This window comes from Notolepis coatsorum (assembly GCF_963971535.1).
Source record: "Notolepis coatsorum genome assembly, chromosome: 18".
Taxonomy (NCBI): domain Eukaryota; kingdom Metazoa; phylum Chordata; class Actinopteri; order Aulopiformes; family Paralepididae; genus Notolepis; species Notolepis coatsorum.
Window position 1 is genome coordinate 36,671,439 of NC_140182.1, and position 12,701 is coordinate 36,684,139.

The window sequence follows — 12,701 nt, forward strand, 5'->3', positions numbered from 1 at the left end:
TCCTTCAAGTATTGACCCGATACTAATTAATTACAGATCACCTAGAAAAATAGATATACCTTCAACTACACAACTGATAAAGATGCCGGATACGGAAGACTTCTAGAATGGACACACGGTGTACAACTGAAGAAGGCTCTTAAAGCCTTGAAAATACGGTATAATGCGATGCTAACAATAGACAGTCAAGTGGGACAAATGACGGGACATGGAAATGAATAGTCAAGATGTTCATACATGTGAACGTGGACATGCATGAGAAAAGCATTGTTAGGAAGAAGACGGGCAGATGAATATTTATGGGTTCCGCCCGTCAAAGACATAAAGACATGAGTGAAGAGGGATCCGAGAGTGACTGACTGGATGAGATGAAGGAGAAGGAGGGAGAGGAGGAAGATAATGAAAGATGGAGTGGAGCGAGAGCGAGAGAGAGAGGGGAGAGGTTTGAGGAGAGAGAGACGGGGTGAGGGCGATGAAAGAGGCGGGCTGAGAGAGGGAGACGAATGTAGGTGGAGACGGGGCAGAGGAGAGAGACGTGAGAAAGGAGAGGAGTGGAAGAGGTGAGAGGCGGGGTGAGAGGGGGGATGGAGGAGGTGGGAGGGAGTAGGGAGAAAAGAAGGGATGTCATCCTCACCTCTTTCATCTTGGCGGCGCTGAAGGAGGGGGTGAGGATGCTGCGGACTCTCTTCCACCGGTCGTCCTTCAGCATCAGCAGACAGTCGCTCATGGGTTTGGTGGCAAAGCGGATGGTCTACGACAGAACAGAATGAGGGAGAAGCAGCCTCTTTTAAAACCCTTTGAGGTCTTAGCCCTTTGCACATAATATACGTGAGATAGGATTTTGAGAACTGAGTGTTCTAATATATAGGTATTCAGTAAGATTAAGATTCCGAGAGAAAAATTATACAAATGTTTGACACTTTCTGTGAGGCCTGTGTCTATAATGTTTTATACAGTGTATATAAGTATACTGTATATATATACACACTATAACGTGATCATAATGTATTATAAGGGTGTTATTATCCACTATGATCTTTGCGTATTGTTGCAACTCTGATATACAGTATGGTATGGTGTATAAAGTAAGCAATGTTTGTATTTAGAGCATGGATATATGCATTACTTTCCCATCCTTTTTTCATGCAGCCATGTGGTTTTATAATTTCAATTGCTATAATATTATTTCTGAGCTATAAATTATTATTTAGAATAGAAGACTGATTGAAGACAAGCTGCTACCTGACAAAGTGGATTGTAGAAATGAGATTTGCAAACCACAGCCACAAATGTACTATATCATGTTGGCTGGTGGCTGGTGTTAATTTTTAGACTAGTATGTCTGCTTATTGTTATTAAATTGTACATTTTATTTTCTCAGGTTGATTGAAATCTAGAGTTTTAACAACATCATCTCATCCGTGTTCAGTGAAGGTGCTAGAGATGTATTCCCCATTTCCAAATATAACGTGGAACTCCACTGATACTTTCTTCGTGTGTGACAATACTGCAGGAACCACAACTTGGGTGATTTGCAGTTTCCTCCTTTTCCTCTTTGGGTTCCCTGCAAGCCTTCCGGTCCTTTGGGATCTATTTAAAAGAAACAGGAAAGGAACCCCCCTCACCCCCAATGACGTCTTCATGCTAAACCTCACAGTCATGGACCTGGTCTTCTTGTTCTATATCCCAACTGGCCTGATCAACGTTCTATTCTGGTACATCTGGCCAATTGAGAACCTGTTCTGTTTCCTCTATGCTTTGAGCCTCAGTGGACGACCTCTCTTCATGGCCTGCATCTGTCTGGACTGTTACCTGGCTGTGGTTCATCCAATCACTTACCGGATCAGGAAGAGTCTGACTCCTAGGGTTCTGATGGCTGTCTGTGTCTGGGTTGCCACATTGCCTTATGGGATTGCATTTGCACTTCTCCCAGATTTATTCATCAGTCCTATTTGTTGCTGGCCCTACGTCATTACTCTCCCCACTATTGGATTCTGTGATTTCTCCATTCTTCGTACCCTGAAGAGATCTGACCCTGGAGGAAGAGACCTCCACCCCCAGAAGAAGAAGGCTTATCAGATCATCATCAACAGCCTGGTCATGACAGTCATCTCCTACCTTCCTCCAGTGCTGATCTACTGTTTTGGGAAACAGATTCCAGTATCTCCTTATGTGTACAAGTGCGATTTGGTTCTACCAATGATTACTATTCCTCCAACACTAGGCAGTGCAGTCATGCCAATTCTCTACCTGCAAAATCTGGGTCAACTGGATTGTATGAAGCCCAGATGTTGCAAACCATAGCGAGTCGTACTGTATATGAAGGGAGATGGGTGAGAGATTGTGGAGTTTTATCTACCACAATCACAATTACACTCTCTTATCTTTTAATGTTAATACAACTTTTGATTTAGAAATAACAATCACATAGTAATCCAGGAAATACAAATAATTAGATACTTTAACCTATTGGTTAACAAAAATAATGAATACAAGTCAATTGAAAACTTTAACCTAGTGGTTGAAGTCAAATATTTAAACACACAATTTACAATATGACCCTTGATGAGAGCACCTACGGGTGGCTGCAATTAGAAACTGGCCCCGGTAAATGTCTAAACCTCCACCCCTCCCGCCCACCCACCCAACCCCCTCCAATCTACAGTTTCTTCCCCTTTCGAATGTATATATTTTTTATGGTCTCTTTTTCTTAAACAGTACTGTATATTTGTATGTCTTATATGTCATAAATGTCTTGATGAATTGAAAATGGGGGACCCTGATGTAAACAAGACGGAAGTATTTCTCTGGTCTGCATCCCCTTAACAATTGTGTGTATTGAGCTGTACTGTATTGTACCCATTCTGCAATCTGTTAATAAAGTTTTCAATCAATCAATCAATCAAGCCCGTAATTATAAAGTGTTATGACAGATGATGTTACAAAGCCATTGTGAAATATTTCATCGAGTATATTACATCGACTTTCTGCTCGATTTAGATGCTGGTAGGAGCTCAGGAAACACAGCATCACACAATTAAATCAATAATACCAGATACCCCAACGTACAGGCGAACACACCGTGCAACTGTACAGGGGCTTAGAGAGACACACACACATGCTTGTGCAGACACACACACATGAATACATGGGCAAGAACACACACACACGCACGCACAGGCTGTCCCCGACTAAGGATTTGGATGGTCGACTATGATTGGCCAACATTTTTCGTTAGTCGACTATTTGTAAAAAAAAAAAGAAAAAAAAAAAAAAAAAAAGGTATAATATATATATTTTTTATTTTATTTTTGTATCATTCCATTTGGGCTGTGGGGGTGCTTAATGTCTGAAGGAGTCGACTGAAGGAGTCGACTGAAGGCTTCTTGTGCTCTGCAAAAGTATGCAATTGGTCCACTGATGGATACATCTTGATAGTTGTCTAGTGTGTTCATTAGATGGGTGAAATCCTCTTTCAGTGCCTCTGTGCCTGTTTTCGTAGGCAGTTAGCCTCTGGTATGCGTGCCATTAGCGTTAGCCACGCTTCTATGCCTCTTTTCTTTTGGAAAGAATGATAAAAATAAATAAAAGAATGAGCTCCAGTAGCTCACCGCGTACCTCGAGCGCTATTTCGGCGCCGGGGACAACCGTGCTCGTCACGGATCTGGGGTTAGCGAGTTCGATTCCCGGACTGCAGCCGTATCTTTCTCAGAGTGTCTTCCCCCCATCTGTACCCATTCAAACCTGTTTCTGTCGGTCATTCTTGACCAGAGAAAATGCGATAAACGCAAAAAAGAGCCAGCGGAATGGCCAAAGTTTAAAAAATAAAATAAAATAAAATAAATATATAAATATTTTATTTAATTTTTATATTCGTCTAAGAGGTTGGCCAGTCGACTACGGCTCCTTTCGACCGATTAGTCGACTAATCGACTAATAGGGGTCAGCCCTACACAGTATGCTTTCAGCTTGTATTGTGTAATGTTTTCACATCACGAATGCAGGTCCTAGGAATCACACATCAAGGTTACTCTGGCTTTACTGTTGTTAGAGGTTTTTGTTCGGAGAAGAATTAAGTCATCAAATTGGATTGAAAACATCACACAATACTGTTAGTTTGAGACCAAAATGCCAAAAGAAGTCAGCATCATAAGTGTGTGTGTGTTTGCCTGTGTATGCAGTGTGTGTGCATGTGTGTGCGTGTGTGTGTGACTGTGTGCGCGCACACTGTAAACAAAGCACAGCGGCGATGCAACCTTTCCAGCAGTCCATTGATTTTTCTCTGCCCACTCGCCTCCCCTCTGACATCTCCCAGAGGCAGCGGTGCAGCGTGGAGCCAACATGGAGGACGATGAAAGTGAGGGCAGCTCCGTGACCTCTGACCCTCTGTGATGCACGTGTCAGCCTATCATTAGCCTGCCGACCTGGGACACCGCTCTGCTCCGCCCTGCCCTGCTTCTCCTCCAGTGGGAGGAAATGCTGAGGCTCAGAACTTCACAACACCACAGTGGTGCTGCTTGCGGCTGACATGTTGCCACTGCCCACCTATGAAGTGCATGGAAACTGTACGCATTCATGTGTGTCAGGGTTAGACGTTCAAGCTGACTAAGAATTTCGATGTTAACAGCAAAAGAAAATTCGATTCCATACTATTCTATTGCATTTTTTCAATATATATGTATATAGATTGTGGCAGATATCACCCCCCATCCCACGTCCCATGGCTATGTGAAGGATGGGATATACTACCACGGGAGGAGTGGAAGCAATTAGGCAGCTGATTAGTACTGATAGAACACACCTGTGCACCATTAGATCACCCACATCCCACACACACACATACTATAATACACTAGGACAGATAGAGTTTAGTTAAGAGGAGGTGAGGTAGGAGCTAAGTACGGAGAGAGAGAGATTATTGTTTGACTGAGTTTGTGAGGTGAGAGGTAGTGAGAGGAGAGGTGAAGGCGAGAAGGTGTTCATTGTGTACTGGACCCTAGACTGGCTGAGAAACCCCCTTGTGTTCTGACCCTGGACCGGAAGACAACTCTGAGTATTGAACAATCCCTTCTTTTGTACGAGAGCCTAATACGTGTTTTTTGACCCTGGACTGTTTTTGGATTACCCTATTGCCCATTGGACATGTGCTGTTAAACAATAAATATATTTTATTTATTGAAATTGTGCTTGTGTGGACATTGAAATAGTTTGTTTTGGTCCGTGTCGAGCTTGAACAACACCAGGCTCGTCACAATATATATATATATACATAAACAAGACAATATACAGTATATAAACAGGACAAAGAAGGCAATCACAAGTGTGATGACAATCACGAAAATGTACTGTATAAGATTATAAATTATTAATCAAACAAATAAACAAAACAACAAAAACAACAACTTTCCACCTCACACACATACACAGACGCACAGTGCAGTGGGAATATTTCTGTTTACCCTCTCCTCAGTCTCTTTCTGTCTGTCAGTAGTCATCCTTCCCTCTCCTCAGTCTCTTTCTGTCTAGTATTCCTCCTTCCCTCTCCTCAGTCTCTTTCTGTCAGTAGTCATCCTTCCCTCTCCTCAGTCTCTTTCTGTCAGTATTCCTCCTTCCCTCTCCTCAGTCTCTTTCTGTCAGTATTCCTCCTTCCCTCTCCTCAGTCTCTTTCTGTTAGTAGTCCTCCTTCCCTCTCCTCAGTCTCTTTCTGTCAGTATTCCTCCTTCCCTCTCCTCAGTCTCTTTCTGTCAGTATTCCTCCTTCCCTCTCCTCAGTCTCTTTCTGTCAGTATCCCTCCTTCCCTCTCCTCAGTCTCTTTTTGTCAGTATTCCTCCTTCCCTCTCCTCAGTCTCTTTCTGTCAGTATTCCTCCTTCCCTCTCCTCAGTCTCTTTCTGTCAGTAGTAGTCACTGCGGCTAGAGGAGAAGCTCACTGGGATGCAGCTGGACCGGGGAATGGGGGCCTGGATCACCGACTACCTCACCAGCAGACCTCAGTATGTGAGACTTCAGGGCAGCCAATCAGAGGTGCTGGTGAGCAACACCGGCGCTCCCCAGGGTACCGTGCTGTCACCCTTTTTGTTTACCCTCTACACCTCCGACTTCCACTACAACACAAGGACGTGCCACCTGCAGACGCTCTCCGATGACTCCTCCATCGTCAGCTACATTGTGGACGACGATGAGGCTGAATACAGGGCTCTGGTGGAGAGCTTCGTAGGGTGGTCGGACAGTAACCAGCTCCAACTCAACGTCAGCAAGACAAAGGAGCTGGTGGTGGACTATCGGAGAGGTACAGTAGGAAGGGTCCCCCTTCTCCCATAATCCTCGGAGGGGAGGAGGTAGAGATGGTGGAGTCCTACAAGTTCCTTGGAGTTCACCTGAACAAAGAACTGGAGTGGTCGGACAACACTGAGGCCCTCTACAGGAAGGGACAGAGTAGGCTGTTCTTCCTGAGGAGACTCAGGTCGTTCGACGTGTGCAACCGACTGCTGCTATCGTTCTACCAGTCGGTTGTAGCCAGCGTCCTCTTTTTGCTGTGGTGTGCTGGGGGGGCAACATCAACTCGAGGGACTCCAGCAAGCTGAACAAGCTGGTGAAGAAGGCTAGCTCAGTAGTGGGTGGTGAGCTGGATAACCTAGAGGTGGTGGCTGAGAGGAGGATGAGAAAAAAGCTAGCAGCCATCCTGGAGAACCCAGAGGAGCTAGCCAGAATGAAGAGCACGTTCAGCCTAAGACTCATCCCCCCCGGCACACCTCAAACCGCCTGGGCCGGTCCTTTATACCGGCAGCCATCAGGCTCTACAACAAAGGGCTCGGGCGACCAGATCGGCCGGTTCTGCTGCCAGAGCTATCACTGTCACAACTCGGGACTTGAGAACTAGAGACTCACATCACCGTACCGACTATCTCACTGGACTATCATCACTGGACTATCTTGTGTTTGTACTTTTTATATTACTATGTTGTATTTGTACTGTGAAGCTATGCATCCCCCACCCTGTATCCCCCCCCCCCCATGCTGCTTTGACACCCGAATTTCCCCAAGGGGATCAATAAAGGATTATCTTATCTTAGTACTCCTTCCCTCTCCTGTCTCTCTCTGTCAGTATCCCTCCTTCCCTCTCCTCAGTCTCTCTCTGTCAGTATCCCTCCTTCCCTCTCCTCAGTCTCTCTCTGTCAGTATCCCTCCTTCCCTCTCCTCAGTCTCTCTCTGTCAGTATCCCTCCTTCCCTCTCCTCAGTCTCTTTCTGTCAGTATTCCTCCTCCTTCCCTCTCCTCCGTCTCTTTCTGTGAGTATTCCTCCTCTCTTTCTGTTAGTATTCCTCCTTCCCTCTCCTCCGTCTCTTTCTGTGAGTATTCCTCCTTCCCTCTCCTCCGTCTCTTTCTGTGAGTATTCCTCCTTCCCTCTCCTCCGTCTCTTTCTGTGAGTATTCCTCCTTCCCTCTCCTCAGTCTCCTTCTGTTAGTATTCCTCCTCCTTCCCTCTCCTCATCTCTCTCTGTCAGTATTCCTCCTTCCCTCTCCTCAGTCTCTTTCTGTCAGTATTCCTCCTCCTTCCCTCTCCTCAGTCTCTTTCTGTTAGTATTCCTCCTCCTTCCCTCTCCTCAGTCTCTTTCTGTCAGTATCCCTCCTTCCCTCTCCTCAGTCTCTTTCTGTCAGTATTCCTCCTTCCCTCTCCTCAGTCTCTTTCTGTCAGTATTCCTCCTTCCCTCTCCTCAGTCTCTTTCTGTCAGTATCCCTCCTTCCCTCTCCTCAGTCTCTTTCTGTCAGTATTCCTCCTTCCCTCTCCTCAGTCTCTTTCTGTCAGTATTCCTCCTTCCCTCTCCTCAGTCTCTTTCTGTCAGTATCCCTCCTTCCCTCTCCTCAGTCTCTTTCTGTCAGTATTCCTCCTTCCCTCTCCTCAGTCTCTTTCTGTCAGTATCCCTCCTTCCCTCTCCTCAGTCTCTTTCTGTCAGTATCCCTCCTTCCCTCTCCTCAGTCTCTTTCTGTCAGTATTCCTCCTTCCCTCTCCTCAGTCTCTTTCTGTCAGTATCCCTCCTTCCCTCTCCTCAGTCTCTTTCTGTCAGTATTCCTCCTTCCCTTCTAATTTACAAATTAGACATCCTTACTACAGAAAACTGTAAACTGTTGGGTTTTAAATAAACAAGTAAAAAAGTGTGTGTGTGTCTGTGCTTGGGTTGGGTGTGTGTGTGTGTGTGTTTGCCTGTGTATGCAATGTGTGTGTGTGTTTGCCCGTGTATGCAGTGTGTGTGTGTGTGTGTTTGCCCGTGTATGCAGTGTGTGTGTGTTTGCCCGTGTATGCAGTGTGTGTGTGTGTGTTTGCCCGTGTATGCAGTGTGTGTGTGTGTGTGTGTTTGCCTGTGTATGCAGTGTGTGTGTGTGTGTGTTTGCCCGTGTATGCAGTGTGTGTGTGTGTGTGTGTTTGCCTGTGTATGCAGTGTGTGTGTGTGTGTGTTTGCCCGTGTATGCAGTGTGTGTGTGTGTGTGTGTGTTTGCCCGTGTATGCAGTGTGTGTGTGTGTGTGTGTGTGTTTGCCCGTGTATGCAGTGTGTGTGTGTGTGTGTGTGTTTGCCTGTGTATGCAGTGTGTGTGTGTGTGTGTTTGCCCGTGTATGCAGTGTGTGTGTGTGTGTGTGTGTTTGCCCGTGTATGCAGTGTGTGTGTGTGTGTGTTTGCCCGTGTATGCAGTGTGTGTGTATGCGCACACTGTAAACAAAGCACAGCAGCGATGCAACATTTCCAGCAGTCCATTGATTTTTTCTCCGGCCCACTCGCCTCCCCTCTGACATCTCCCAGAGGCAGCGGTGCAGCGTGGAGCCAACATGGAGGACCATGAAAGTGAGGGCAGCTCTGTGACCTCTGACCCCTCTGTGATGCACGTATCAGCCTATCATTAGCCTGCCGACCTGGGACACCCCTCTGCTCCGCCCTGCTCTGCTTATCCTCCAGTGGGAGGAGATGCTATGAGGCTCAGAACTTCACAAGCCATAGTGGTGCTGCTTGCAGCTGACATGTTGTTACCACTGCCCACCTATGAGGCGCATAGAAACTGTACGCATTCATGTGTCAGGGTTAGAAGTTTACGCTGACTAAGAATGTCCATGTTAACAGTATAGCAAAAGAAAACAACAACAAAAAACAACGAATCTATGAAATTCCATACACACAGAACTTTGACTGAATGACTGATAGCGGTTTCTTTTTTCACCTTCAATATATGTGTATATAGACATATATAATAATATATATACATATAAACATATTATATATATTTGTATATATAAAAATAAATATATATATATAAACAAGACACTATATACAGTATATAAACAGGACAAAGAAGGCAATCACGAGTGTGATGACAATCACAAAATTGACTGTATAAGATGTGAATTATTATCAAACAGATAAACAAAACAACACACACCTCACACACAGACGCACAGTGGGAATATTTCTGTTGACCTTCTTCTCAGTCTCTCGAGGTCTGTGTGCAAAACAGCAGAGGGTAGGCATTGCATCTGCACCATGCTGACCCATTCAACAGGTAGCGCGGAAGCGATTCACGACTGATCTCAAAATTGTATTAGATTCAAATTCAAATGCATTACTAAATGAGATGTCATGCTAATATGTAATGTTCTACAGTAGGACTTACTACTATAATACCTAATAAAACAAGTCATTCGAATAATAGAAGCCTACTTGTGTGTGTGTGTGTGTGTGTGTGTGTGTGTGCTCGTGAGCTGAGGCTGCCTCACTAAGCCGTTTCTCCACGCATTTATTTAGTTCTAGCAATAGGAATAAATCAAACCAACAATAAATAATATCATAGAGAAGAAGACAGTATATGGCATATTAATACAGTATATTCCACTATACAGTAGCTATATCCGCGGTGATCGGTTTAGTTCTTATTTATTTTGTTTGCAGTGTGTGTGTGTAATGCTCACAATGCCTCATTGAGTCAGGACTATAAATGCAAAATGTAATTGTTGATACAAATATTGTCGTATGGGTTCGAGCCCAGCTCTCTGCGTTGCTACCGGCTTGGCTGGTCGTTCATACTAACACAATTGGCAGTGTTAGGGGTGGGAAAGCCGGTGGGTGGGGATTGGACGTTGTGGACAGCGACTCCTACAGGTCGGTTGGTGCGCCTGTACAGCAGAATCAGGAAGTATCGGGGGCAGCGTGAGCCTCCCACGCGTTACTCCTCGCCACTGAGGTGAAAAGATGAGACAGCTGCCTCCTCGTGTACCGGAGGGGACACGTGATGCAAGGCTTGGTCCTCACTGCAGCCGACCAGTGGGAGGCATAGTCTAACAACGTTCGAGACAGGGGAGGGGAGAATTGAAGGGAGAATTGGCGAGGCGAAATTGGGATGGGAGAAAAATAGAAAAATAAGGAGAAAAAGTGGATCAAAAGAAAATATATATATATTGTCATATTTATTATCATTATAATTATTTAATTCCACGGATGTCTGTAGTATCGGCAATCCCCAATGACTTCTCCCAGAGAAAGCTGTTGAAAACACGGCGTAAATCCTACATAAATTCTACAACTAATTTACAATACGAAGCCGTGCGAGAATGCCGAATAAGTGCGTAAATCGAGTTATGAAGGAATTCCTTGGTAACTTTTATGTATGTCCGTTCGAGACCAATGTTTATTACAGATGGACACTCAGCTGCATCTCAAATCAATCTTCAAGTTCCCAACTTTCAGATCATCTATACTACTTGAGAGAAAACTGGTGTTTTGGGGTGTTTTTCAATGTATGTGATGTATAGATTGGGGGGAGATGGTAGCATCTAAACGGTGCCAGGTCAGAGAGGTCAAAATGTGTTTGCCTTAGCAGACGGTGGTGGAATAGCGGTCTGGTGGCTGGCACACTGCCAGCGAGCGAATGTTTACATTCCGATCTAGAACACATTGATAACAGCGAGTGTGGGCACAGAGAGCAGGGCAGAGAGAGGTTCATCATGAATGAAACAGTAATGAAACGTTTAGAATGTGTGTCTAAAGGTTAAACGCGGTTGTCATGGCAGCAGCACCTGACAACCAGAAGAGGGGCGGGCCGTCGTTGCTATGACGAAGATCTATAAATCGAACAGTGGTTCCGGGTAGGGGCAGACTACAATCTGACTGAGACTAAGAGGGAAGAAACCATCAGAGACTCTCATCCCTCTCACCCTCGCCGGTAGGGGGGGGGAATGACACATCATCATTAGCTTCGGCTAACGGGAGAAGGGTTCTGGCTAGATAAGGCCTGAGCCACCATTGGACTGAATAACAGCAGAGACGATAGCAATGAAAATACAATCTGATAACATCTGGGCTGAGGCTTCTGTTTATATCAATAAACAACGCTCTTTCAAGAAAGGTATGCTGTCAAGGTGTCGAATTCTTACGAAGGTGGAGAATTACTACGGTTGCGGTTTGCACTAACAGGGAGAGATAAGGATTGTACAGCCAGTATATGAGACGTCAGGATCATTAAAAGTACACAACGCAGAGGGAGTGGATGGAGAGATGATAACACAAGAAGACGTGATACTGGCCGATTGATCAGAATCTAACAGTACTTCTATGTGGCATCTACTGTTGACCTACTATCGCCCCCTAAAGATCCACTGTCACCCTCTAAAAAAAGACAAAAATGGTTTGTCTGGTGGGTCTCAGAGGGTTAACTGAGACGTGGTACAGTATGTGTTAACAGTGTCTCCAGTGGGTTCTTAGGTTCACAAGCAACATATACAGTCAGAGCAGTGAAAAAGACCACATGCGAGATAACACGTTATTAAAGGTTTCTTGTAAACAACTCGATTTTGTTCATATTCTCACCCAGTGAAAGTTATAACCCCAGTATATTTTTGTGGTTTTATTTGCTCTCACATTGTGTATATGTTATGTTTCACTTTCAGTTTGGCGAGGTTGTAACACGTCTGGGCTGATCTCCTCCTTCGATTGACAGGCAGTTAGCTTGTTAGATTTCAAGGGAGATCGCACTATTGTACTGTTAACCTTCTGTAGTGTGGTAGTGAAAGCGGTAACCCTTTGTAGTGTGGTAGTGAAAGGGTTACGGTTAACATTAAGTTTAATTATGACACCACTTCCAATTTGTATCTCCAACGGATCTGTAATTGTATTCCCTCCATAGAGGCAATGTGCATAGCAACAGTTTTTCTCCCATTATCAAGACATTGTAATTATAGCACTATGCAACAATGCTGCCATCCTTGTGAAATGCTTGCTTCCCAGACCTGGACACGGCACACTTGATGGATTCAGCCTTGTCAGCCTCATCCTTGAAGGTTTTTTCATGTTTGGTTTCATAATGACATTTAACACTCAACGCTCAGAAAACAACATTTTAAAGACATACAAGTCCACACAGCACTGTCCTTCTGAAACACAACACCCCACTCTTCTGTCCACGAGGGCATGCGGATGAGAGAGAGGGCACTTCGACATTTACAAAAAGGTTCCTCTCTTACACACTAATTGCTAGTGTGCCAATGGTTAAGCTACCACGTGCTAATGGTGGCTAAGGTTGCTGACCCCTGATATAGACCAATCAACTTGAAGTACGAGGTCAGTGTACTCTTTTATATAACCCCTGTGCTCGCGTCATGCTCGTGTGCGAGTGCTGGAAGAACACCATTTTCAAGGACCCCTTTTTCTCCTACGGTGCTCTATGTCG

General features: G+C 44.9%; 1 protein-coding gene across 1 annotated transcript in view; it reads right to left on the minus strand.

The window, feature by feature from the left end:
- tbxas1 (thromboxane A synthase 1 (platelet)) overlaps window positions 1-12,701 on the minus strand; it is a gene marked incomplete at its 3' end in the record, with an annotated part of 260,971 nt that overhangs the window by 138,582 nt on the left and 109,688 nt on the right. The window contains 1 exon segment of the mRNA XM_084335155.1: window positions 635-751. Within this exon segment, the coding sequence (XP_084191281.1) occupies window positions 635-751 (117 nt within the window).